The sequence below is a fragment of the Hylobates moloch genome, unplaced genomic scaffold (genome assembly GCF_009828535.3).
Source record: "Hylobates moloch isolate HMO894 unplaced genomic scaffold, HMol_V3 SCAFFOLD_3, whole genome shotgun sequence".
In the NCBI taxonomy this organism is placed as follows: domain Eukaryota; kingdom Metazoa; phylum Chordata; class Mammalia; order Primates; family Hylobatidae; genus Hylobates; species Hylobates moloch.
This window is the reverse complement of record NW_026652278.1, coordinates 41653519-41680118: the sequence shown is the minus strand read 5'-3', so window position 1 is coordinate 41680118 and position 26600 is coordinate 41653519. Positions and strand designations below refer to the sequence as shown.

General features: G+C 38.3%; 1 protein-coding gene across 3 annotated transcripts in view; it reads left to right on the top strand.

Annotated features, from left to right (window-relative positions):
- Positions 1 to 23939, top strand: part of BTAF1 (B-TFIID TATA-box binding protein associated factor 1) — a 107647-nt gene extending 83708 nt beyond the window's left edge. For 2 of the 3 annotated variants that reach the window (XM_032136857.2, XM_032136873.2), the window contains 12 exons: positions 328 to 449; positions 540 to 707; positions 2569 to 2646; positions 2782 to 2911; positions 5246 to 5387; positions 5477 to 5607; positions 7892 to 8017; positions 10345 to 10497; positions 16954 to 17165; positions 18791 to 18950; positions 19326 to 19496; positions 20974 to 23939. In XM_032136857.2, the coding sequence (XP_031992748.1) occupies positions 328 to 449; positions 540 to 707; positions 2569 to 2646; positions 2782 to 2911; positions 5246 to 5387; positions 5477 to 5607; positions 7892 to 8017; positions 10345 to 10497; positions 16954 to 17165; positions 18791 to 18950; positions 19326 to 19496; positions 20974 to 21117 (1737 nt within the window). In that variant the 3' untranslated portion in view covers positions 21118 to 23939. The remainder of the gene's footprint in view (positions 1 to 327; positions 450 to 539; positions 708 to 2568; positions 2647 to 2781; positions 2912 to 5245; positions 5388 to 5476; positions 5608 to 7891; positions 8018 to 10344; positions 10498 to 16953; positions 17166 to 18790; positions 18951 to 19325; positions 19497 to 20973) is intronic. The other variant, XM_032136841.2, reaches the window with a different exon arrangement.
- Positions 23940 to 26600: the final 2661 nt, after the last annotated feature.

Here is a 26600-nt window from a genome sequence, read left to right as displayed (position 1 = left end):
TATTTATTTATTTATTTTTTTTTTTGGTAGAGGCAGGGTTCTCATTTTGTTGCCCACGCTGGCCTTGAACTCCTGGCTTCAAGTGATCCTCCCACCTCGGCCCCCCAAAGTGCTGGGATTAGAGATGTGAGCCACCATACCTGGCCTTAAAGCATTTTGTAAAATCGATTTAGTAAAATCTTGTGTTTAGTGTCTTATACCCATTTATTTCTCTTTTGCATATAGAAATATTTTTGTTTTGTTCAAACATTTTTTTATAAGAGAATGTTTTTATAAGAAAAAATAAATTTATGATGTATTCGCATTTATGATTTTTCTCTCTAACAGGATGGTGTGAACTGGTTAGCATTTCTTAATAAGTATAAACTTCATGGAATTCTGTGTGATGACATGGGTTTAGGAAAAACTTTACAGTCCATCTGCATTCTAGCAGGAGATCATTGTCATAGGTAATTTAAGATGTTATTTTAAAATAAGGTTTCCAGATTTGGAGAAATGTAAACAAGCTGGTTAATTTATTGTGTTTTGTTATTGTAAAGGGCCCAGGAATATGCAAGATCAAAATTAGCAGAATGTATGCCACTTCCTTCCTTAGTGGTTTGTCCGCCAACATTAACAGGCCATTGGGTGGATGAAGTAGGTAAATTTTGCTCTAGAGAATATCTCAATCCATTGCATTACACTGGACCTCCCACTGAAAGAATAAGGTAAGAGGTGTATGACAGTAACAAAATATTTCATCTTTTGTCGTAATTAAGATAAGGAACAATAACATTTATTAAAAGTGAATTCTAATTAGCTCTTTTGGTTGTATGACATAGAAACTTCACTTAGGAAAAGTGAGTGTACTTTGGGAAGATATAATCAGTGAGGCTCATCAAAATTGAGGAATTTAAACCATTGTACAATAAATTGAGCTTTCCTAGAGCTGGGGAACTATCAGGAACCAAAGCCATTTTGTATGCCCCTTTTGGGAGTCTGTGACCATAGCATCTTTTTGGTGCTTCTGTTTTATTCTCATTTTCTACCCACTTTCCTGAGAGCTCTCCTTTGAGCCATGTGCAGGGGAACATGCCTGTAGTCCTAACTGTTCAGGAGGCTGAGGCAGGAGGATCACTTTAGCCCAGGAGTTCAAGGCCAGCCTGGGCAACATAGTGAGTTCCCCTCTCTTAAATAAAAAAGAGTTCCCCTTTGCTTTGTTCCCTTTCCTTCCCTCTCCCCAGAAGTACTTTTGGTCCACTATGGCTGCTTTAGCTGCCGCTGCAGTCATGGCTGCACTAAATTTTAGCGTTGTTTATCAGCTTTACGCCTTCCCTATTAACTAATACATCTCTTATGTTCCTAACTGTAAATTTTTTCAAGTGGAAGCTCATTGATTTCAGCTCATTGATGTTTTAAAGGTTGGATAGTCATAGTTGCAGATTAGTCCGTAGATTTGCTGTACTCTTGTGTTAATAATAGCAAATATTATTAAATAATGTTGTTATTAAAATTTTTAGTTTTTATCTTGAGCACTTACTGGCCAGGCACTATTCTAAGCAGTTTTTCTTTTATGTAAAATTGTGTATTATGTATAGAAGGAGCAGGATTGAAAAAAAACTAAACAAAAAATTGTGTATTATGTATTCTCACAGTCACTTTATGAGGTAGGAATACTGTTGTTCCAGTTTGCAAGTAAGGAGTCTAAGGCGTGGGGTCTGGGTCCAAGGTCACTCAGCTAATTAAGTGGACAGAGTGAGGATTTGAGTACAGTCAGCTCAAAAACTTGCACTCTTGAGCAGTTTACTATAGTGCCTCTTTGATAGAATTCGTTCATTTGTAAGTGATAGAAACTCAACTCAGTTCTCAATTTCAATATTCGTTCTCAATATTCAATTCTGTTAGCTTAAGCAAATAGAAAATTCACTAATTCACTAACTTGAGAATTTCAGGGGTAGATTGTTGCTTCAGGCCCATCTAGATTACTCTCATTCACCCTTCCTCCCCTTACATAACTTATTGTTACTATTGGGCTTCAGTCTACAGTTGGTAGATAAGATGACAGTGGGCAGTTCCTGGCCCATACTGTCTTAGCTTGGCAACTATCGTAAACAGATCTTCCCTCTCTCTCATGAATATATCAGTACTGGAGATGACTGACTGGCCTTGTTTGGGTCATGCTCCCAAAACAACCTTTGTGGTTAGGGGATTAAATATTGTGAATAGCTTAAGCTGGTTCAAATGCTTCATTTCCTTGGTGATTATGGGGGCACATGATTGGTAGTTCCCCACATCACCTAAAACAACATGGAGTGATAAAGGAATAGTGCCCCTAAGGAAGAGATGTTGGCAAATAAAGTTGAAATGTCCACCATATTTTCAGTCTGATGTTCATTTCTTTTCTAATCAGATTGAGTAGGGCAACACAGCCAAGTCATTAGAAGAGTAGCTCTTCGGGGTCATGTATATAGAGTAAGCAGAAGGGAATGCTGGGCTTGGTGGGCAGATTGAAAGCACTTTATACAAATGGTAGCTATTAAGAACTTTTCAGGGTTTCTGTCTTCTAATTTTATTCATTTCTAAATAAAGGTTACAGCACCAAGTAAAAAGGCACAATCTAATAGTGGCTTCATATGATGTTGTGAGGAATGACATAGATTTCTTTAGGTAAGAATTAAATTTTTTTTTTGGAAAATTAATATCAAATTTGAAGACTCTTAATATTCTCCCACTTTAAAGATTCTTCATATAGCTCCTGACATACAGCAAAAGTTGTAAAATTTTCTATTTATTCTCCCTTAGAAATATTAAATTTAACTACTGCATTCTTGATGAAGGCCATGTCATCAAAAATGGAAAAACAAAGTTGTCAAAAGCAGTAAAACAACTGACTGCTAATTATAGGATTATTCTTTCTGGAACACCAATCCAGGTAATTATTTACTATTCTTTTTTTTAATTTTTTAATTTTTATTTTTTATATTTGCCAGGTGGAGGGTAGGCTTGGTATTTGGCAGTGAATTAAAGAAGATTTTTTATTGTTGTTATAGTAATGATAATTTTCCAGTATATAATTATTGCCTGTTTAATGGTTCATTGGTAAACAAACCAGGTTTTAAAAGTCATTTTTAAAATGTAATTTTAGACTATATAAGTAGAAATCTTGTGTCAAAAGTATGAAAGACATAAAAATCAGACTCGACTCCGCACTGGCCATTCTCCTTCTGTAGTAGTACGCTGCAATCTGATTTAGCATTGAAAAGCTAGAGCTGAGTCAGAGGTGAATCATATAGTAGAAGTGCGAACACCTGAAGTCAGAAGGAAATTGAAGGCAAGCGATTGTAGAAGTTTATTTTATAAAAGGAAGGAGATAGGTATGTATATATCTTTAGATACTTTTGAGAAATTATCTTGTCCTCCAGAAGAATTGGTTGCAAATGTTCACATCTAGCTTGGATAGCAAACTTTGGTAGGAAGACCTTCAGTCATTCTCAGTAGAGAAGTAAACACCACGTGACCTCTAAGAGTCCTTCCAACTTTAAAAACTGATGGTTCTTTATGTACTTACCTACTCTTTCTTTCTTTCTCTTTCTCTCTCTCTCTCCTCCTCGCTGCCCCCTCCCATGCTCTCCCTTCCCCCCTCCCCCTCTGCCCTCCCCACCCCTCATAGGGCCTCACTCTCACCCAGGCTGGAGTGCAGTGGTGTGATTTCAGCTCGCTGCAACCTCCACCTCCTGGGCTCAAGCAATCTTCCCACCTCAGCCTCCCAAGTAGCTGGGGTCACAGGTGCATGCCACCATGCCCGGCTAAATTTTTTTGGTATTTTTTTGTAGAGGCAGGGTTCCGCCATGTTGCCCAGGCTGGTCTTGAATTCCTGAGCTCAAGTGATCCACCTGTCTTGGCCTCCCAAAGTGCTGAGGTTACAGGCATGAGCCACTGTGGCTGGCCACTTTTCCTTTTAAATATATTTTTGGTGATGGACTGATTGTTATAAGTATTAGTGTTCTGTTCATTAAGTAAACACTGCAGATTTTAATAACCGCAAGAGATAATTACAAGCCTTTCTAAATTTATCAAAAGTTTAAAAATGTAAGGCTCGGCGCGGTGGCTCATGCCTGTAATCCCAGCACATTGGGAGGTTGAGGCGGGTGGATCACTTGAGGTCAGGAGTTTGAGACCAGCTTGGCCAACGTGGCAAAACCCCCTCTCTACTAAAAATACAAAAATTAGCCAGGTGTGGTGGTACACGCCTGTAATCCCAGCTACTCAGGAGGCTAAGGCAAAAGAATCACTTGAACCCGTGAGGTGGAGGTTGCAGTGAGCCATGATTGTGCCATTGCACTGCAGCCTGCGTGACAGAGTGAGACTCCGTCCCCCCCCCAAAAAAAAACGTTTAAAAATATAATTAAAAGGGAAAAAAGGCTCTTTAGGCTGAATTATCAAGATTTATTGTGCTTCAATTTGAAGTTATATGGAAACAACATAGTAATTTAAAGTACGTATTGCTTTTACTTGGTTCAGACATCAAAAGAAGTTTTTTGGTTTTTAGTTGTTTGCTTTTTAAAGGCCCTTTGTTTTCCTCTTCCTTATAAAAGCCATGGTGGCCCAGAATCAGGGGGCAGAGGCCCTGAGTAGGATAAGAAGGGTGTCCAAATGAGAGGATAGCCACTGAGCCAGGGTGAGGAGGGATTCTTAAAGGGGAAGGTGGGTAAAAGGGTACCTTAGGACCCACACCTATCAGGAAAGCATCTGAAATGAAAAAGTGCTGGTTTCTTTTTCTTTTTTTCCATGAAACTTTGATGATAGAATTGAAAAGAATCTGTGTCTTTGCATTGTGACCCATAAATACTGAGTGGGCTTGACTTATAACCAAATTCTAATAGGTTTTTGTTGTTGTTGATGTTGAAATAGTGATATTGGCCACATTCCTTAAATCTTGCTGTTGAGTGTCAAAATAATCAGAAAGTTATCTTTCTGCTCTTCTATTTACTACTTCATAAATGCCAACAGTAAATAAACACTGTGGACCAAGGCTTATTCTAGGGAAGGAGACTTGAGGATTTCCCCCAGATAGGATAGAATATTTTCTCCAAGGATACTGACCTGAATTTTACACACTAAAATAAAGACTTACACCATATGCCTAAAAATATAGTGATAATCTCTCATTTATATCATTATAATAATGGGCTTTCATTAATGTTATATTTTTTAGTTGTAAGGAAATTATCCCAGTACAAAAGATAATTGGTGTTCTTGTTTACAGAACAACGTTTTGGAGCTGTGGTCATTATTTGATTTCCTCATGCCAGGATTTTTGGGTACTGAACGCCAGTTTGCTGCTCGATATGGTAAACCCATATTAGCAAGTAGGGATGCTCGAAGCTCCAGTCGAGAGCAAGAAGCAGGTATGAAAGAGATATAATTATAACCCTGTGTAAGTGAATATAATTTATTCTTAACTTTTTTGAAGCCATTTTCTCTTAACTATTAACAGGTGTTCTTGCTATGGATGCGCTGCACCGCCAAGTACTGCCATTTCTTTTGAGAAGAATGAAAGAAGATGTTTTGCAGGATCTTCCACCTAAAATTATTCAAGACTATTATTGTACTCTTAGTCCTCTCCAGGTTAGGAATCTCATGTTTATCATTGTTAGTGGTATGTTTATTAGCAGATCGTTTTGTATGAGCCACAAAACTATTGAGTAAAGGGGCTTAGCCTTTGGCTTTATCAGATGCAGATAAAGCCTAAATGATGTGGATATAAGTTTGAGTGTATGCATTTTGAATATAGCATTAAAACAAAATTCAGTATCATAGTTGCTTTTTAAATTTTTTTTTTTAAGAGACAGGGTCTTACTCTGTCACCCAGGCTGGAGTGCAGTAGCACAGTCATGGTTCACTGCAGCCTCGACCTCTGGGTTCAAGTGATTCTCCTGCCTCAGTCCCCCAGGTAGCTGGGACTGCAGGCACATACCACCACACCCAGCTAATTTTTTAATTTTTGTAGAGACTGGGTCTTGCTATGTTGCCCAGGCTGGTCTCAAACTCCCAGGGTCAAGCAGTCCTCCCACCTTGGCCTTCCAGAGTGCTGGGAGTACAGGTATGAGCCACCGTCCTGGCCTGTAGTTGCTTTCTTATGTGTCTAGTCAATTGAAAAGATTGCAAGGTATTAAATTGCTAAGGAAATAAGCCAATGTTTGTAAAGGCCAAAAATCTGCCTCTGAATGTTGTCATGCTGTCCTCACGACGTTATAGGTATTATTAATCCCCATTTTTGCAAATAAATTGACATTCAGAAAAGTTACGTAGCTTGGCTACAGTCATAGAGCTAATACACAATTGTGCAGTGCTAATGGCATGGGTGATTTCTCAGAAATGCATCATTAGGTGATTTTGTCATTGTGCAAACATCATAGAGTGTACTTACACACCTAGAGGGTATAGCCAATTGTTTCGAGGCTACAAACCTGTACCACATGTTACTGTACTGAGTACTGTAGGCAGTTGCAACACAATTGTATTTGTATATATAAGCATAGAAAAGATATGGTAAAAACACAACATTGTATCTTATAGGATGACCATTTTATATGTAGTCCATTGTTGACCTCAGTGTCCTTGTGCACTGCATGACTATATATCAGAGCTGAGTTTTAAACCTTGGTCAGTGGGACCTCACTCATTCCCTTTTTGAAGTATTATTTCATTACCTAAAAATGTTCAAAATAAATTTTGCCTTCTGCACAGTTCTGATTTTGTACATAAAGACCATTATTAAAGGAATTTATTGTGAGCCTTTCCTTGTACTTTTCTAAGGAACTAAATGGAAACTGTTCCTTGTCTTAGTAAGACATGGCCTCTGGGTTAGAATTTTCTCTTTGAAAATTTTTTTATGTTCTAGGTTTGTATGTGTCAATCTGTCTTACTATTAGGATTTGATTCACTACAGTCAAATGAATAAGAGATATATATACCCAGAAACTTACTTTTTCCCCCTCCATTGTATAGATAGTTAACCTGTTAGCAGGTACTCATCTATTCAACTTGGGCAGGATAAGAAGTTGAGAGTTCTTTGATTCTTCTGTACTATCTGCCTCATCTCTCAGGTCCTTCATTTGCAAAAATTAATATTTCTTGAAAGGAATATTTTTGAAGTAATGAAGACTTCTTAAAGTAGGTACAATAAAGAAAAGATGTCGTGAAAAAAATCTGTGGTGATTTACTGGTTGTGGTGCTATAACATAGGCATAAAACACATTTAAGTAATCAATCTAGAGAAAGCGAGCTCCAAAGAGAAGTGGCATTTTGGCTTTGTTTAGCATTCACAGATTTTTTATTGTCTGATTTCTGTCCTTTAGCTCTCTAGATTTTCTTTTCTTTCACATTATTTTAGCTTGTACAAGATAGGAATCCAGACCCCAGCGTAGTACTTTAAAACTTGACATATATTCCCCTTTTAGGCTAGCAGTAACATTCTTGTAAAATTTGGTGTCTTGAAACATACATACAGGGTCTTGATCATGTAACTTCATTTAAGGAAGATTTTTCTCATTTACTTCTAAGAGTTTCTCTAAGACTCAATTTTTCTAAGATTTTCTTTTATTGGTAATATATTTATTTTCCTGAACAGTAGAAAAATTGAGTCTTGGACTATTTGACTTGTATTTTTCATATTTTAGCAGCCGAACTTAATGTGTTCATACTTGTTTTCTAAATGTAATTTTAAAGGAATTTACCAAGATGGAGTGGATAACCTGTAATACCTATAGTGAATTAGAGATATCACAGTTTGTTTTCACTAATGAGGGCTGATTTAAATTACTGCTGTTATTGGCCTTTGCTGGTTATGTGTTTTGAACAGTTGAAAATAAATATACTTAAAGCTTCTCCCACGGGGGCCATTTTACAGGTTCAGCTCTATGAAGATTTTGCTAAGTCTCGTGCCAAGTGTGATGTCGATGAAACAGTTTCTTCAGCTGCACTTTCTGAAGAAACTGAAAAACCAAAGCTTAAAGCCACAGGCCATGTATTCCAGGTATAGATTACATTCTGCTTTTTTTTTTTTTTTGAGATGGAATTTCACTCTGTTGTCTAGGCTAGAGTGCAGTGGCACGATCTCGGATCACTGCAACCTCTGCCTCCTGGGTTCAAGCTATCATGCCACAGACTCCCGAGTAGCTGGGAGTAGAGGTGTGCGCCACCACGCCTGGCTAATTTTTGTATTTCTAGTAGAGATGGAGTTTTGCTATGTTGGCCACGTTGATCTCAAACTTCTGACCTCAAGTGATCCACCTGTCTTGGCCTCCTAAAGTGCTAGGATTCAGGCATGAGCCACCGCGCCTGGCCCATTCCACTTTTTAAATGTTGAAGAATGATTTTTAATGAGGCACTTTTTATATGGAATAATAAAATACGGATCTATGTATATTTTTTTCAATATTATGTATATATTCATTCTTGAAAATAAGTTAAAATACCTATTTAATATTATCTTATTAGTAAGCATTTTAATATTAAAAGTAAATATAAAATGCAATATATGTTTGTATATTACATGAAAAGAAAGGCTTTAGAATAGAGAATCTTTTGCTTTTTTATTCAAAAAATATTAGAACACCTACTACATGGCAGTAGTTTTTCAAAGCTCTGGGGTTACTTAAAACAGTGGATAAAACAGACAGATTCCTTCCCTTGTAGAGATGAAAAATACTTAGGTATATATTATGTGTAAGACAAAGCTGATAATGTGCTTATAGTGTATCAGAGTCCAGGGTAGGTTGTGGTTTCTTAATCGAGGGGCTAGGGACTGCCTCACTGAGAAGGTGACATTTGAACAAAGATCTGAAGGAGGATTAAGGCGTGCAGGTGTATGGGGGGACTTGATTCCAGGCAGAGGATACAAAAAGTACAGAAGTCTCAAGTCAGATCATGCTTCATATGCTTGAGAGAATAGCAAAAAGAGGTGGCAAGTGTCACTTTATCTTTCCCTCTTGAATAGTCCACCACAGAAAACCTCCTGCCAATAGATTAAGTACTGTAGCATTTTTAAAGATAGGAGAAGGAAAAGTTAGTTGTGAAGATCTAGTTTTTTGTTGTTGTTTTTTTTTTAAGAGAAGGGGTCATGTTTTGTTGCCCAGGCTGGAGTGGTGGAATCATAGCTTACTGCAACCTCAAACTCCAGGGCTCAAGCGATCCGCAGCCTCAGCTTCCTAAGTAGGTAGGACTACAGGTACACACCACCACACCTGGCTAATTTAAAAAAATTTTTTTTTAGTGATAAGGTCTCGCCATGTTGCCCAGGCTGGTCTTAAACTTTTGGCCTCAAGTGATCCTCCCTCCTCAGCCTTCTAAGTAGCTGGGATTATAGGTGCAAACCACTGCACCTGGCCTCTCCCACAAGTTTTAATCCTAGTGCTCAGCACTGTCTTGAGCCTTGCCGATGGAGCTTACTAATAAAACAACTGTGTGCCAAGGCTGAGACCCAAATCTTAAGCCAAGTAAGAGGCAGAAGAGAAAGTGTGGCTGAATCAGAGAAGAGACCATATAAGGTTCTGTTTCACAAACACAACCACTTGAGACAGTCACCTAGCTCCCCTTCCCTGCTCTCCTCCTCTCATCTACTGAATCAGAATAATGTGTAGAAGGGAGAGAATTTCAGGTTTATAAGGTCAAGAACTTTTTTTTTTTTTTAAAGACCAAGTCTCGCTCTGTCACCCAGGATGGAGTGCAGTGGCGTGATCTTGGCTCACTGCAACCTCCGCCTCCAGGGTTCAAGTAATTTTCCTGCCTCAGCCTCCCGAGTAGCTGGGATTACAGGCACACACCACCATGCCCGGCTAATTTTTGTATTTTTAGTAGAGACAAGGTTTCACCATGTTGGCCAGCTGGTCTTGAACTCCTGACCTCAGGATCCACCCACCTCGGCCTCCCAAAGTGCTGGGATTACAGGGGTGAGGCACCATGCCTGGCCAGAAGTTTTTACACTCACTGAAGTTTGAGCAACTTTTGTGTCCAAAATGATGCCTGGTTCCAGAAGCATCTGTCTGCATTACCAGGTACTTTGGGAAAGGGTTTTAAAGAAAACAACTAAGACGCTCAATTTGCCATGCGAAGCTCATTGGTGGGGGAGACAGACATAAACAGTACAATTTATACGAGTTGTAAATGTCCGTATAGAAACTGCACAAGAACCTCAAATGAGACATTTGAACTGGTTCTTGAAGAATGAGTAGAAGTTTGCTGAGCAAGAAGAGGGAGAAAGGCATTCTAAACAGCATAGGAAATAGCATAGGGAAAGATATAGAGATAAAAATATTTGTGATATGCGAAATTGACTCATATATACTTTTTTTCCTCTTAAAGGCATTACAGTACTTACGTAAACTCTGCAACCATCCAGCATTAGTCTTAACACCTCAACATCCAGAATTCAAGACCACTGCCGAAAAACTGGCAGTTCAGAATTCTTCTCTACATGATATTCAACATGCCCCTAAGCTCTCAGCTTTGAAACAAGTATGTATGTCTTTTAAGTGCTAAATGTGTGTTGCATCCCAGGAATATAAATTCTTGGTAAATTTGCTTTTCTTAAAGATTACTACTGTGTTTACCATTTATTTTTAAATTTGGTTAAATTTTTGATACAGCTTTTTATAAAAATGTGGTTAAAATATATACAGCACAAAATATGCCATTTTAACCACTCTAAGTGTGTAAATCTGAGGCATTATACTTACAATGTTGTACAACCATCAGCATTATCTTATTGCTAAAATATTTCCACCACCCAAACGGAAACTCTATATTCATCAAGCAATAATTCTTCATTCTCCCTTCCTCTAGCCCCTGGTAATCTGTAATCTACTTTCTCTATGAATTTGCCTGTTCTAAATATTTCATTTAAGTGGAATCATAAAATATTTGTCATTTGTGGCTTATTCATTAGTCAGTTTTATGGATATACCACATTTCTTTCATCCATTTCTATGTCAGTGGACACTTGGGTTGTTTTCACCTTTTGGCTGTTGTGAATAATGCTGCAGTGAACACTGGCTTACAAGTGTCTATCTGAGTTACTCTTTTTAGTTCTTTTGGCTAGAGACTAAGGAGTGGAATAGGTAGGTCATATAGCATTTCTATGTTTAACATTTTCGGGAACTGCCAAACTTTTTTTCACAATGACTACACCATTTTACACTCCCATCAGCAATGTACCAGGGTTCCAGTTTCTTCATATCCTTGCCAACACCTGTTACTTTCTTTTAATTATAGTCATGCTACTAGGTATGAAGTGATAACTCCTTGTGGATTTGATTTGCTGTTCCCTAATAATGACTAATGACGTTGAGCATCTTTTCATGTGCTTATTGGAGATTTCCATATCTTCTTTAGAAAAATGTCTAGTCAAGTTCTTTAGCCATTTTGATTGGCTTATTTCACCTTGTTGAGTTGGAAAAGTTTTGTTTTGTTGTTGCTGTTTTTTTTTTGTTGTTTGTTTGTTTGTTTGTTTTTTTGAGATGGGGTCTCACTGTGTTGCCCAGGCTGGTCTTGAACTTCTAGCCTCAAACGCTCCTCCCACCTGGGCCTGCCAAAGCCCTGGGATTATAGGCATGAGCTACCACACCCTGCTGAGAAGTTCTTTATAATTCTGGATATTAAACCCTTATCAGATGTATGATTTGCAGATATTTTCTACCATTCTATAGGTTATCTTTTTACTTTCTTGATAACGTCTTCCATGGTTTCTGATGAGAAATCAGGTGTTAATCTTATGAAGATCCCTTTTACATGACCATTTGCTTTTTTCTTGCTGCTTTCAAGATTCTGTTTGTCTTTAAACAGTTTATAATGTGTGTCGATGTGGATTTCTTTATTTTACTTGGAGCTGCATACTCTTATCATTTTGCTGATGTCACCTTCTTGGTGTTGCTTTTAAAAATGAATTTTTAAAAATTCTAAAATTTCAAAAGATTAAGAGAAACAATTTCAAACACCAAAATGTTAGCACTAATGCCATTTAGTACTAACTACCCTTATGAATGAGATTTTATTGTAAAATGTAGACTTCAGTAATTGTTTTAGCTTGTGGTCAGTAGTTATTCTGGCCTAAAGCTCATTGAGAACAACTAGTGAATGAAGATTTTAGACTCCACATAGGTTAGTGTGGAAAATGTTATCTAATAGTGTATCTGGCATATATATCCAAATATGTATCCTTATATCACTAAATGTAAAATGGACTATGAACTTTCACACCGTAAAACTGAAGAATGATTGTTACCTTTAGATACATGGAATGGTTTTCTTGTTTGACCAAACCTTGCTGTAGGTCTTTATATAAAATTTTCATGGTTTTCCTAACATAGCTAGTATATTAGGTAAAGCTGTAAGATATAGTTAGTCAAGGAATCCTCTAATTAGATCTATTTTCAAATAAAAATTGAATTTCATCCATATTTGAATTTTACATAGGTTCTTACAGATTTTCTTTTCCCAGCAGTTGCCAATTAAATTGATCTCTTATTTTAGAGTGTGCTTCTTGTCACCCTGACACATCTGGAATTAAGATACTTAGGAAGTCTGCAACTTAAAGAGGCCCAGATTTTTTCTGGCTGTCCTCATGGAAGACTTTTCTAGTGGCCTTCTTATCCATTTTCTTAGTTCTTTTCAGCCAGAGTGAAGGTTCTGTCTCAGGAAGGATAAATTTCTTTTTTAAATCTAAATATGTATATGCTGTGAAGTTAGAGGAGAAGTCTTACTTGCTTTCTAAAAATCTGTTAGTAGAAACATGTTTATCAGCAAGTAGTGCTGGGAGAAGTATCTAATATTGCCAAAGCTAGAAAAATTCCAGGAGGCTGTAATGAAGAACTAAAACTGTAGGTGAAATTAATGGAGATAAGCAGAGTCAGTTTTAAAAGAAAACACTTAGGTGTATTTTGACTTTGTGAGACTTAGCAAATATTTTATATGAGGCAAAGTTGAGTTTGATTTGATGGCAAATTCACTATAAGAACGGTGTGAATTAGTTGCCAGTAAATAAAACTAATAGGATCTTGGCTGGGATTAATAACTATATAATGGCCAAAATGAGGGCATCATAGTTTCACTGTATTTCATACTAGTCAGAACAAATATTGAGTTTTTTTTTTTCTTTCCTTTCTTTCTTTTTTGAGACAGAGTCTCGCTGTGTCGCCCAGGCTGGAATGCAGTGGCGTGATCTCGGCTCACTGCAAGCTCTGTCTCCTGGGTTCACGCCATTCTCCTGCCTCAGCCTCCCGAGTAGCTGGGACTGTAGACACCCGCCACCATGCCAGGCTAATTTTTTTTGTATTTTTAGTAGAGCCTGGGTTTCACCGTGTTAGCCAGGATGGTCTCGCTCTCCTGACCTCATGATCCGCCTGCCCTGGCCTCCCAAAGTGCTGGGATTACAGGTGTGAGCCACCACGTCCGGCCCAAATTTTGAGTTTTATAGTTTTGACCACTACAAGTGGAAGATGAAAATGGTAAAACATCTAGAAGCCATTTTATATGAGGAATGATTGAAAAAACTGGGGTAATTTAGCCTATGCTGAAGTTAGGGCAAGATAAAATTGAAATGCTCTCTAGGGTGTCAGCTGACCTCTCAAACACCCATTATTAGATGGCCTTGGTAAATATTTGCTAGAGTCTAGTAATCAACTTTTCAAGGTCCTGAACTCGATCAGTCTCTCAGAGCAGACTTGGGTTATAGATTAGTGAGAATACCAGAGTATCAATTCTGCTACCAGACAGGAATACTCATGTCAAATGATATGTCCACATATTCAGTAGGATAGCTGCACTGGGGAAAGATTACATTAGGAAGAATGTCTGGTAAGTATGGACTTGGAGAAGTCCTAGTTGGATATCCTTAATATAACTGGTTATCTTTAAGGTTTTGACATTGCTGCCTATGGAACTGAGATAATTGAGTGTGCATGACACAGACATTCTGATAAAATTTCACTCACTGGAACTCAGGGGATCTGTATAGGATGTCACACTTATTTTTTTTTTTTGTGACGGAGTCTAGCTCTGTAGCCCAGGCTGGAGTGCAGTGGCACGATCTCGGCTCACAGCAAGCTCCGCCTCCTGGGTTCACGCCATTCTCCTGCCTCAGCCTCCCAAGTAGCTGGGACTACAGGCACCCACCACCATGCCCGTCTAATTTTTGTATTTTTAGTAGAGATGGGGTTTCACCGTGTTAGCCAGGATGGTCTCGATCTCCTGACCTCGTGATCCGCCCGCCTCGGCCTCCCAAAGTGCTGGGATTACAGGCATGAGCCACCGCGCCTGGCCTAGGATGTCACACTTATAACACTTTTTTTTTCTTGTCCTAGAGAGAGGGTCTTACCCTGTCGCTCAGGCTGGAGTACAGTGGTGTGGTCATAACTCCAACTTCAAACTCTTGGGCTCAAGCAATCCTTTCACCTCAGCCTCCCAAGTAACTAGGACTACAGGTGTGCGCTACCACAGCTGGCTAATTTTTTTTGTTTTTTAGAGATGGGGTCTTCCTATATTGGCTAGGCTGGTCTGGAACTCCTGGCCTCAAGCAGTCTTCCCACATTGGCATCCCACAGTGCTGGGATTATAGGCATGAGTCACTATGCCCAGCCAATATACATTATTTATACTGGGTACCACATAGTCACTTCTCTCCTGAGACACCTTAGATAGGACTTTTTAAAAGAAACAGCTTGAATAGTAATTTGATCGCAGATTTAAGGGCAAGATGTAAGGATAATTACATCGATCAGACTTGTTTATTTGGAGGAATGTCTCCCTAGTATACCATATGCTACTATGTAATAAAAATCTCAAACTTTAAGGGCTGTTAGGTAGAAGAATGAGAACATGTGTTCTTTCTCAAGCATTGAATTGTGACAATAGATGTGAAATGTTGTCTACCAGGGAAGATTATTAGAGATTCAGTGTCCAAAGTTTTTATTGGGAGCTGGTCACATATACTCCCTTTGTCTAGCATGGATCAAAATTCCAGACCCTCAGAAGGCAGGTTTCAGCCTAAATCATATTATTTGCACAGTAGTTGAGGCACAGTAAACTATCATTACCAGTTAGGGACTGATGGGAAGACTCCTAAAATCCAAGTTCCAAACTTCAACCTTACAAAGAGGACTTTCTGAGGAAAACAGTGTCCTTTTCTGTACAACACCCTAAGTGTTTTACATTGAGTTTGGAGTTTGCCTGGATGGCCTTTTGGTTATCTTTCCTATCAGAGCTTTTGGTTTTTTGAGTAACTTCTGTTAGTAGAAAGGAGAAAGCATCCTGCATGAAGATCTTAGATTGGCCTGGTACAGTGGCTCACGTGTGTAATCCCAGCACTTTGGGAGACTGAGGCAGATCACCTAAGGTCAGGAGTTCGAAACCAACCTGACCAACATGGCAAAACCCCATCTCTACTAAAATTACAAAAATTCACTGGGTGTGATGGCAGGCATCTGTAATCCCAGCTACTTGGGAGGCTGAAGCAGGAGAATATCTCGAACCTAGGAGCTGGAGGTTGCAGTGAGCCAAGATCACGCCACTGCACTCCAGCCTGGGTGATAGAGGGAGACTCCATCTCCAAAAAAAAAAAAAAAGATCTGGCCGGGCGCGGTGGCTCACGCTTGTAATCCCAGCACTTTGGGAGGCCGAGATGGGCGGATCACGAGGTCAGGAGATCGAGACCATGGTGAAACCCTGTCTCTACTAAAAAATACAGAAAATTAGCCGGACGTGGTGGTGGGCGCCTGTAGTCCCAGCTACTCAGAGAGGCCGAGGCAGGAGAATGGCGTCAGCCCGGGAGGCGGAGCTCGCAATGAGCCGAGATTGTGCCACTGCACTCCAGCCTGGGCGACAGAGCGAGACTCCGTCTAAAAAAAAAAAAAAAAAAAGATCTTAGATTTTGTTTTTGCAACCTCTGCCTTCAGGGTTCCAACAATTCTCCTGTCTCAGCCTCTCAAGTAGCTGGGACTACAGGTGCGTGCCACTACGCCTGGCTGTTTTGCATTTTTAGTAGAGACAGGATTTTGCCGTGTTGGCCCGGCTGATCTCGAACTCTTGACCTCAAGTGATCTGCCTGCCTCGGCCTCCCAAAGTGCTGGGATTACAGGTGTATAAGCCACCACTGCCGGCCCAGCTCTTACATTTTGAACAGAGTTCAGTAATAGCTAAAATACTATGGATGAAGAAGAGTACTATTGGGTATACTGTTTGTCAAATTGATATAAACATGATTCTCTTGGATTTTATTCACTCATTTATTAATTGTACTTGCTGTGTGCAAGGCACCGAACCACTTTAGGAATAAGTATAAATGATCTATAGCAAAGTGTGGTTTCTGCCATTAAAGATCTTGGTCTACAGATAGAGTAGTAAGCTTGTCAAGAATCCAAATCTAGCTAAATGCTTCTTTTCTGTAATTTTTTTTTACCAAATGTGGCTACCCCATTGTTTTCTTCATACATTGTTGAATAACCCTTTAGGAACCAGTTTTCCTGTGGTATCTTCGTCATTACTTTCAATAAACATTTATTGAGGCTTTAGCCTCAAGGATTAAGGAAAAGGAAGGTAGGTTTGTTATTAGATAAACTTCTGAGCCTGGCGTGGTGGCTCATGCCTATAATCCTTGCACTTTGGGAGGCCGAGGCAGGAGGGTCACTTGAGCTCAGGAGTTCAAGACCAGCCTGAGCAACATAGTGAGACCTTGAGTCTATGAAAAAAAAAATTAAATGAAAACTTCTGAAGAGGTGACCAGGGAACTCTAAGCCTCAAAAACTAGTTCAGTGTGCTGCAGGGTGACAGATTGCAGCCCAAAGTGCTAATCTGCTTTCCAGATTTCAGGGACATTTAACCTTTTCTTGCCACAGAGAGAAATGTCAAAGTGAGATTGGTTATCTACTTTTATTGAACACTTATGTAGTTTTTTTTTTTGGTTTTTTTTTTCTTCCTAAGTTGCTGTTAGACTGCGGTTTGGGAAATGGCAGCACTTCCGAGAGTGGCACAGAGTCTGTTGTGGCCCAGCACAGGATACTGATCTTCTGTCAGCTGAAAAGCATGCTTGATATAGTAGAGCATGATCTCCTCAAACCTCACTTGCCATCTGTCACTTACTTGAGATTAGATGGCAGCATACCTCCTGGTCAGAGGCATTCCATTGTTTCCCGGTAAGTGGCTTCTAAGACTCTTATTCATAAATAAGTATATTATTACTTACATAGAAGTTTGCCCCATGAAATATTTTCATTGGCTAAATATCTGCAAATGTGTTTTTTAAATTGTGTAATTCACCCCAAATCCCTTTTTAAATATAGAACTACATAAATATAATCGAATAGATTGTTTAGTATATGAAAAGGTGTGACTATAATAGGAAAGCACTCTGAAGAGCATGAAAGAAATTTAAGGCATCAACCAACAGTAAGGATGACTACTTTCCCCCTTACCTTTTTGGGAGAATTAGGGTGAGAGGAACCAAACAAGTGGCCTAGCTAAAATCTCCATCCTAATCCCTGTTTGTGCACTGAGAACAAGTTGGAATCTGGCCCAGCTAGGAAGCAGAACTGGTGAGTTTAGTGTTCACATGTGGTCTGCAGCCTCTACTTTTAAAATCTCAGTGGTTGCCTTTTTAAAAAAATGCAGATTCCTAGGTTCTGCTTAGTCCCAAAGCTGCTGACTTCAAGAGTAAGCATTTTTAACAAGCATCCCAGCCGGGCACAGTGACTCACACCTGTAATCCCAGCACTTTGGGAGGCCGAGGTGGGTGGATTACTTGAGGTCAGGAGTTCAAGACCAGCCTGGCCAACATGGTGAAACCCCATCTCTACTAAAAATACAAAAATTAGCTGGGTGTGGTGGCACATGCCTGTAATCCCAGCTACTCTGGAGGCTGAGGCGGGAAAATGACTTGAACCCGGGAGGTAGAGGTTGCAGTGAGCAGAGATCAGATTGGGCCACTGCATTTCAGCCTGAGCAACAGAGCAAGACTCTGTCTCAAAAACAACAACAACAACAACAACAACAAAAACAAGCATCCCTAAGAGATCATTAGGCATAATAAAGTCAGAGACCCAGGGAGGGACTTTGGAGGCCAACAGGCTCAGGTTTGACTCCTGACTCTGCTATTTAAGCAGTGTTCTCTTGGGCCTGTTTATCATTCACACAGCCTCAGTCTCTGTAAAATAGGGGTATTGGTAATAATACTCTCATAGAGCTATTGTAACAAGTAAATAAAATAATGTATATAAAGTACAAAGCCTATTGCTTGACTTGTAGTAAGGATAATAAATCGTAGCTTGGTAGCTGCTATTTTTAATGTTAGTTTTTTCTTTTTCCTAGAAGTTACTAGATATCCTTTGTCAGTGTCTTCTAGGACTAGTACAGCAGTAGCAACCCTAACACTCTCACCTTCTGTCTTCCCTGAATGAAAGTCTAGCCTGTTCTCACACTTCTCTCTGTCCCCATACTTTAAAGGTTCGTAGTCGGGTTTATCTTAATTATAATTAGCATTTAATTATATTTTTGCAAGTTAGTCCTTACCTGATGTTACTAAATTCAATGCATTTCGCCTTATTTTGTATTTATGAAATTCCTGACTAGCTTTGGAATGCCCTCTTTTACTAAAAACGTTATACATATTGAGAGGATATTTTTCTCAGATGATCACATTAAGTATCCCTATTGTGGATTTTTAAAGCAGCATTTTCATTTGTGCTCTTTATTTTTTATTTAGCAGTTTCTGTTATAGGACTTAGGAATGGACTAATTTTATTTTTGTTATCTATACTTTTAGGTTTAATAATGACCCATCTATAGACGTTCTGTTACTTACCACTCACGTTGGTGGCCTGGGACTTAATTTGACAGGCGCTGACACAGTAGTATTTGTGGAGCATGACTGGAATCCTATGCGAGATCTACAAGCCATGGACCGGGCCCATCGCATTGGGCAGGTAAAAGTCAATTTTACCTCACAGATGTTAACCTGTGCATGACAATATACTCCCCCAAAAAGATAGGAAACCTTGGTTTAGTTCTTGCTCTGGTGTTAACATACATGTGTATGACCTTAGACAGATCACTTAACTCTTCTGTGGTATCACTTCCTCATGCATTGAATGAGGTGCTAGCACTTAAGAAAACCGGGATCACTGTTCATCCCTAATATTCTGTGATTGCTGCACACATTTTGAGCTCATGTGGCCAGACAAAATAAAAATCTAACCCTAATTAGGTAGTATAAAATAGTACAAGTCTACAAGCCCTCTGACTTCTTGGAACCTCAAAGTTTAATGTGTTATAGTTGCTTAACTGTTTTTCCTATCCAGAAACGTGTGGTTAACGTATACCGATTGATAACCAGAGGAACATTGGAAGAAAAAATAATGGGGTTGCAGAAATTCAAGATGAACATAGCGAATACCGTTATTAGCCAAGAGAATTCTAGTTTGCAGAGCATGGGAACAGATCAGCTTCTTGATCTGTTTACTCTTGATAAGGTAAAGAACTTACACAATTTGTTGTATCTTTGAGTTACAGGCTTCCTGTGACTGCTAAGTTGAAAGTATTAAAGGAGAAGCAAAATGCATTCACTTTAGTATCCATGAGATCACCACTGGAGAGAATTTTTGGTGCCCAGATAAATTCTGCAGCATACTAGGGGATGTGTGAAGTTTTGATTTTTTTTTTTTTCACTGATGTCTTCAGGGTCTTGCCACAAGGTTTCTTTCCTTAGTCCTTTGCTGCTAAAGCACAGCTTATCACTGGAGTCAGTAAGACTCATGGATGAGAGTTCTTGGCCCTGCCTCCTGTTAACTGGTTACCTTAGGCAGATTATCTCTCTGAGCTTCTATACCTATTTTACTACATGGTTGTGAGGTAATATATGTAAGCAGTCAGAAAGGATATCTAGTGTAGATTCTCAATAAATAGTAGCCATTGTTATTGCAGATGATGGAACTAATACATCAGATAACAATCTGTAATCAAAAGGATGCACCACTTGGAAATATTAGTGAGTCTAATATTTTAAAACCAATATAGTTGGATTTAAAGTCCTACATAGGTTCAGAAAATCCACTGCATACTTAGTATAAATTATGGTGGGGTATATGATTAAAACTAGCTGTAATAACAAAAGTGTACTTCCAAGTAAGAGAAAATCGTTCTGCCATGCTGTGTATATGTTAAACCACATTTGAAATAGGTCTAGTTTGGGGTGTTACATTTTAAATGGTAACAAATTAAGTCCCTGGTGGCCAGAATGGAGGCAGGTTCTTCAATCATGTCGTATTGAAAGTCAAGATAAAGTTGAAAGAATGAGACATGTTTAACAGAAAAAAGAAGGCTCAAAGAAACATGCATAGCCATCTTCAAATAGCTTTTATTCTGTTTGAAGGAATATTCTTATGGGTGACTTTCAGTGACCAGAACTGGGCTCAGAGGGATGTTTTAGGGAAATGGCCTATTGCCATAAAAGGCACTATTTAGACAATTGGCAGAATTTGAAAACAGACTATATATTAGAACATTTTAATATCAGTGTTAGATTTCCTTAATCCAATCTTTATATGGTTATGTAAGAGAATATTCTTGTTGTTAGGAATACATGCTGATTGCTCTCAAAGGATAAAAGGACATGATGTCTACAACTTTCTCTCAAATTGTTAAGGGAAAAAACTGATATCTACCTATATTTCTGACATCCATATATACATACACATTTATAAATGGGGAGAGAGAATGATAAAGCAAATAAGTTCTTTGTTATGTTCTTACAATTCTTCCATAATTTTGAAGTTCTTTCCAAATAAATAACTGACAAATAAATGTATTTGGAGATCATGAATTTCCCCATCACTTGAAGTACTCAATTCTGTTGAATAATTGTAGTATTAGAAACAAGTGTGATTTTAAAGGAAAATACAATTTGTGAAGTTAACCTCTCATTTTATTTTTTGCCAATTTTTTCTTAAGGATGGCAAAGCAGAAAAAGCTGACACCTCTACTTCTGGGAAAGCAAGTATGAAATCAATTCTTGAAAACCTGAGTGATCTTTGGGATCAAGAGCAGTATGATTCAGAGTACAGCCTGGAAAATTTTATGCATTCTCTCAAGTAACTATCAAATATTGTAAATGCAATTGCTGCTAGTTCAGTTACATTTCTGCTGATATTCAGCAAATTTCTAAGTTTATGGTGAACTTTTAACTCAATGTGTAAATAGATCTGGAGAATAGTCAGCATAATGCTGGCTCTTGTTTCACTGGGGGAAACAAGTTATTCTCAAATATTTGCACTGTATTAAATTTAAATGTTAATGTGAAATGGTTTAAATTTTACATGCTGAAAAGCTGCAGAGCAGAGGAACCAAACCAGGTTTATTTGTGCTACCAGGAGGTGTTCTTAATGGGAACAGGCCTCCTATCTTTAGTCACTTTGTACAGGATGATATCCATGAGTACTTTAATGTTTGTATATGTTTTTTCTTTTAAATAGAACTTGTTTTTATAATTGATTTAAAATAGGGCTTTTTTTCTATAAAAGCCTTAATGAGCCATAATTTTAAGAATATAAGAATAATGACTATGATATTGGTCAGTCTTAGAACATGAAAATGTCAGACAATGAATTTAATCGGCCCCTTGGTGGAAACATTTATATATTTAATGCAGATGCATAGTGTTTTTCAAATCTTTAACATCATTTTTTCAACTTTTAAGATATATCAACTATTCTAAATACAGGTAATGGTATATTTAAGGCTACCATAACATCCTATTTAGAGGGTGTTTTTTTTTTTAATTTATCTAATGGCTACGATATAGCCAGATTCAAATAACATATGTACTCAATAGGTTTCAATCATATATATAATATATTTTTTGTAACTATGAACATATACAGTTTTCCAGAAGTAGATTTTACACTGTTTAGAATTCCAACACCTACAGTGGAAAGACTGTTTATTGTAGTAATGCATGGCTGAAGCATAAAAGGGAGAGAGAATTTCTTTATATACACAAACATACATGAATATGCATATCTATATGCATAGATGTACCTATCCTGCACCCAGAAAGGTGCCTGGTATTGGCACTAAAATCATGTAGTTATACTGGGCAGCAATAATAACTGGGCATGAGGCTGATTACTCAATGGTGAGGGTAGGTATATGTAGATAGATGTGCATGTATGTGTTTGTATATATAATTTTATAAGTTTCATGCATAAATTAATACATGCCTGTGTGCATACATATGTATGGGATATATTTGTATATATATGTACAGGTAATAAACATCCCCAAGGTTTGTGGCTGGCCATACACATAGGCATCAGTTTAACAACCATCAGACCTCAGCTGTACAATAACAGGTGTTTTGTTTAATTAAAATTATACTGTTCTGCAGCATTTAGACATTTGTCACATTTCATTAGCTTTGACAACCATACTGTAACATTAAACCTAGCATTCCACAAGAGAATAAATATAAGATTGAAACTGTAAAATATATGCAACTGTGTGTGTTATTTGTAGGAAATGGTCACTAGAAAGAGCAAAAGATTATTCAGGTATACAGGTTTTTTTTCATTGTTTAGGATTTTAACTCAAAACTTTATGTAGAAGAACATTTCAGTATATTTGAGTTGAATTTTTTTATTAACTATTTATTTGCTAGTTCCATAAACCAGCTCTTTAACATAGCTCATAGTAATTGATATTTTCTAAGAATAAGTACAGAGCAATATATCATTAAAGGGCTATGAAGAGGCAAAAGAAATCACACCATAAAAATTAGTACTTTTTCCCAATTTGAAATGTCAGATAGAGCTAGAAGTCAGATATTTAGGCTGTTTAAACTTTCTGAGAGTTTAATCAAAAGGTGTGTATTTCTAGAAGGATGACTAGGAAAATGATTTGTGGTGGCTTCTGAATGAGAAACAGGAGTCAGGACTGACAGGAAAACTTAGAGTGGCTATAACATTTTTAAAATAATCTTTCTTTTGAGTTGTAAAATAGTAAATCACACATTCCAACTTTTCCATAGAAAGGAAAACACGTAAACAGGTAAGAACTAAAAGTATTCTCAATTAAATGACCCAGTCATTGTAGTACATCTTAAGAATAATGAAGAGATGTGGAGAATTGAACTGAGTAATGAATGATATTAAAGAACTGCTGTCAATTTTATGGATGTGATGATTTGGTAGTTTTTTCAATGTATGGGTGTGGGAAGTAAAACAAGCATGATAGAATGTTAACGATTTTAAACTGGGAATTGGGTTCATAGATATCCATTGTACTACTTCCCTTGGTTTTTGTTATGATAGGAAATAGCAAACTTAAAAATATAGATTCAGAGATTATTAGTCTTACCATTTGGGTTTCTTGTAGGAAAATCTTAACATTTGGGGGCCTGGGTATTTTTGTTTCATATATACACTTATATATATGCTTATTATATATGCTTATTTATTCTACAAACATTTCTCCAAAAAATATTCTAGTGAAAGGGTAAAAGTCTTTGATGTTGGGACTGATTGAACTGGTATAGCCTTATTCCTTCTGGATGGTTTCTGTGAACTTATTCAAAAGTAAATATTCCACTAAAGCTATTTGAGAATGTGATCACTTATAGACAAAAGTGGAACTCGAACATGATAGAAATTCTACAAAAGTAACAAGCACTCCATCACACATCTGTTCTAAATATTTAATCCTAATAGAATCTTCTATGTCCTGCAGACCTCCCATGCTGGCACCAGTGGAGTCTAAAGTGAAATTGGGCTGGGCACGGTGGCTTATGCCTATGGGAGGCCAAGGCAGGAGGATCACTTGAGCCCAGGAGTTCAAGACCAGCTGGGCAACATAGGGAGATCCTGTCTCTACAAAAAATAAAAAAATTAGCCAGGCACAGTGGCATGCTTTTCTTGTCCCAGCTACTCAGGAAGCTGAAGCGAGTTTGAGGTCGCAGTGAGCTATGACTTCACCACTGCGCTCTAGCTGGGTGACAGGGCAAGACCCTGTCTCAAAAATAATAATGTGAAATTGATTGCAGGTAGACCTGTTATCAGATGCCAGAGGACTCAAGTGAATCAATAAAACAAAAACTTGAGTGAGTTATATCAATTAATAGAAAATGCTTCCTATTTATACACAGCATTTTCTTCTTTTTTTTTTTTTTTTTTTTTGCAATGGCGTTTCACTCGTCACCCAGGCTGGAGTGCAGTGGTGCCATCTTGGCTCACTGCAACCTCTACCTTCAGAGTTGAAGCCATTCTCCTGCCCCAGCCCTCCTGAGTAGCTGGGACTACAGGCACCTGCCACCATGCACAGCTGATTTTTTATTTTTAGTAAAGACGGGGTTTTGCCATGTTGGCCAGGCTGGTCTTGAACTCTTGACCTCAGGTGATCCACCCGCCTCGGCCTCCCAAAGTGTTGGGATTAAAGGCGTGAGCCACTGTGCCCAGCCTATACACAGCACTTTCAACCACCATCTGTAAAGAGATACAAAGTACCTCCTGCTTCAAGAAAGGGTTCCTATGAGTCTATAATAAATCCACTAAAACCAGTGAAGTTCTGTTAACTATAGGGGCTGAGATCCTAATTTCCATGTAGAGACAAGAGAATTAGTCCCCTCCATAAATCTGCAAAGAGATCACATATTCAAGTAGGACTAGATCCGTGAGCACACGCACAAAGTTATCTATATGAAATCAGAATACCAGGCCTTTACCATGGGTGTAAGTGTAAGGTCTGGGTTTATGCTAAGTGTTTTATACTGTAAGAACCACAAGTCAAGAAAATAAAATCAATTCTGGCACCCCAGCAGAAACAAATACAAAAACTGCCCTTTAGGGAGAGTTTCTGATAGAGTCCCATAGGATTATCATAGAAGGAAAGATTAAGCCTACATACATACCATCTACAAGAGGAAAAGCCAGCAGATACAAGTAGAATTAATTCTTTTAAGAAGTACAAATAAAATAAATCATAAAACAGATAGGAAAACACTATGAAAGATTAGACATTTGAAAACCAATAAATGAGAAATAGTTCTCAAGGCATTTTACACACAGTTGAAGAGAGAATTTGTGAACTGGAATGTTGAACAAGAGAATCTTGTTAGGAGGTCCAGAAGGAAAGGGAGATCATGGGAACAGAGACAAGTCACTCTCAGGACTATTTTTTATATGCCCCTGCATCTAATCCATCAACAGTTTCTACCATCTCTAGCTACAAAATATATTTCAAATCACTTCACCTGTCTTCATCTCCACTGCTACCACTGTAGTTCTGTGATACCCTAACTTGTATTAACCTGATTGATTCTGTCTTAGCTGAGAAAGCCTGACGGATTCCATTTGGCTTCTTCATTTGCAAGACATTAGGGCTCCTTGCCCACCCCCTTCCTCAAGGACTTAACTTGTGCAAGCTGACTCCCAGCACATCAAAGAGTGCAATTAACTGATAAGGTACTGTGGCAAGCTATGTCCACAGTTCCCAGGAATTTGCTCAGATGATAGTACTCCAAAGCCCCCGCGTTTGTGTCCGGCAGATATCACCCAGAGCCCCCACACCTATCACCTTGTGATGAATTTAAAGCCGCTGCACCTGGAACTGCTTGTTTTCCTGTACCCATTTGTCTTTTTAACTTTTTTGCCTGTTTTTCTTCTGTAAGATTGCTACAGCTAGGGTCCCCCTCCCCTCTCTAAACCAAAGTATAAAAGAAAATCTAGCCCCTTCTTCGGGACTGAGAGAATTTTGAGCACTAGCCGTCTCTTGGTTGCCGGCTAATAAAGGACTCCTGAATTAGTCTCAAAGTGTGGCTTTTCTCTATAACTCGCTTGGTTACAACTTTTCCCACCACCATCTTGCCTCTCCTAGAATACTGTCATCTTACTGGTCTTCCTACTTGCCGAATCCTCCAGTGTCGTCCTGTCATCTTTAAACCAAATCAAAATTCCTTACTATAAGCCCTACAAGTTGTGGCCCTTGCCCATCCCTCTGACTTTGTTTCTTGTCATATCCCAGTATGTTTACCTCCAATCAAGTCAGTATGTCCTCCTTGCTATGCCTCAACATAAAACCACATGTGTTTCCATCTTAGTTTTGGTTCTGGTACAGCTGGGTAAATGGTATGTATTGTGGGAGAGATGGGGAACACTGAAAAGGGAGTAAATTGGGGGTAGGTGGAGGTGGAAAGTAGGAAGTCAAGAATTCTGTTTTGTTCATGTTAAATTTGAGGTGCCTGTTAGATGCATCAAAGTAAGGATACAGAGTAGGCAGGCAGATATAGGAGTCTGGAACTCAACGAAAAGGTCAAGACTACAGAGAGAAATTTAGAAGACAGTATTTTAAGGTATGAGATTGCATGAGAGCTCCTGGGGTTTACTTATATAATGGGAATCCTATAGAGCAGTAAGAAGTCAATGAGTAACTAATAAAACACTTGAATCTCAAAACAGCAGTGAGTTTTTAAAAACTATACTTTGAGTCCATTTAGATGAAGATCAAAAACAAAATATTGTTTATGGCTGTACAAAAACACAATCACACATATGGTTATTTCACATTTTAAGAATAAAAATTGTCAGTCA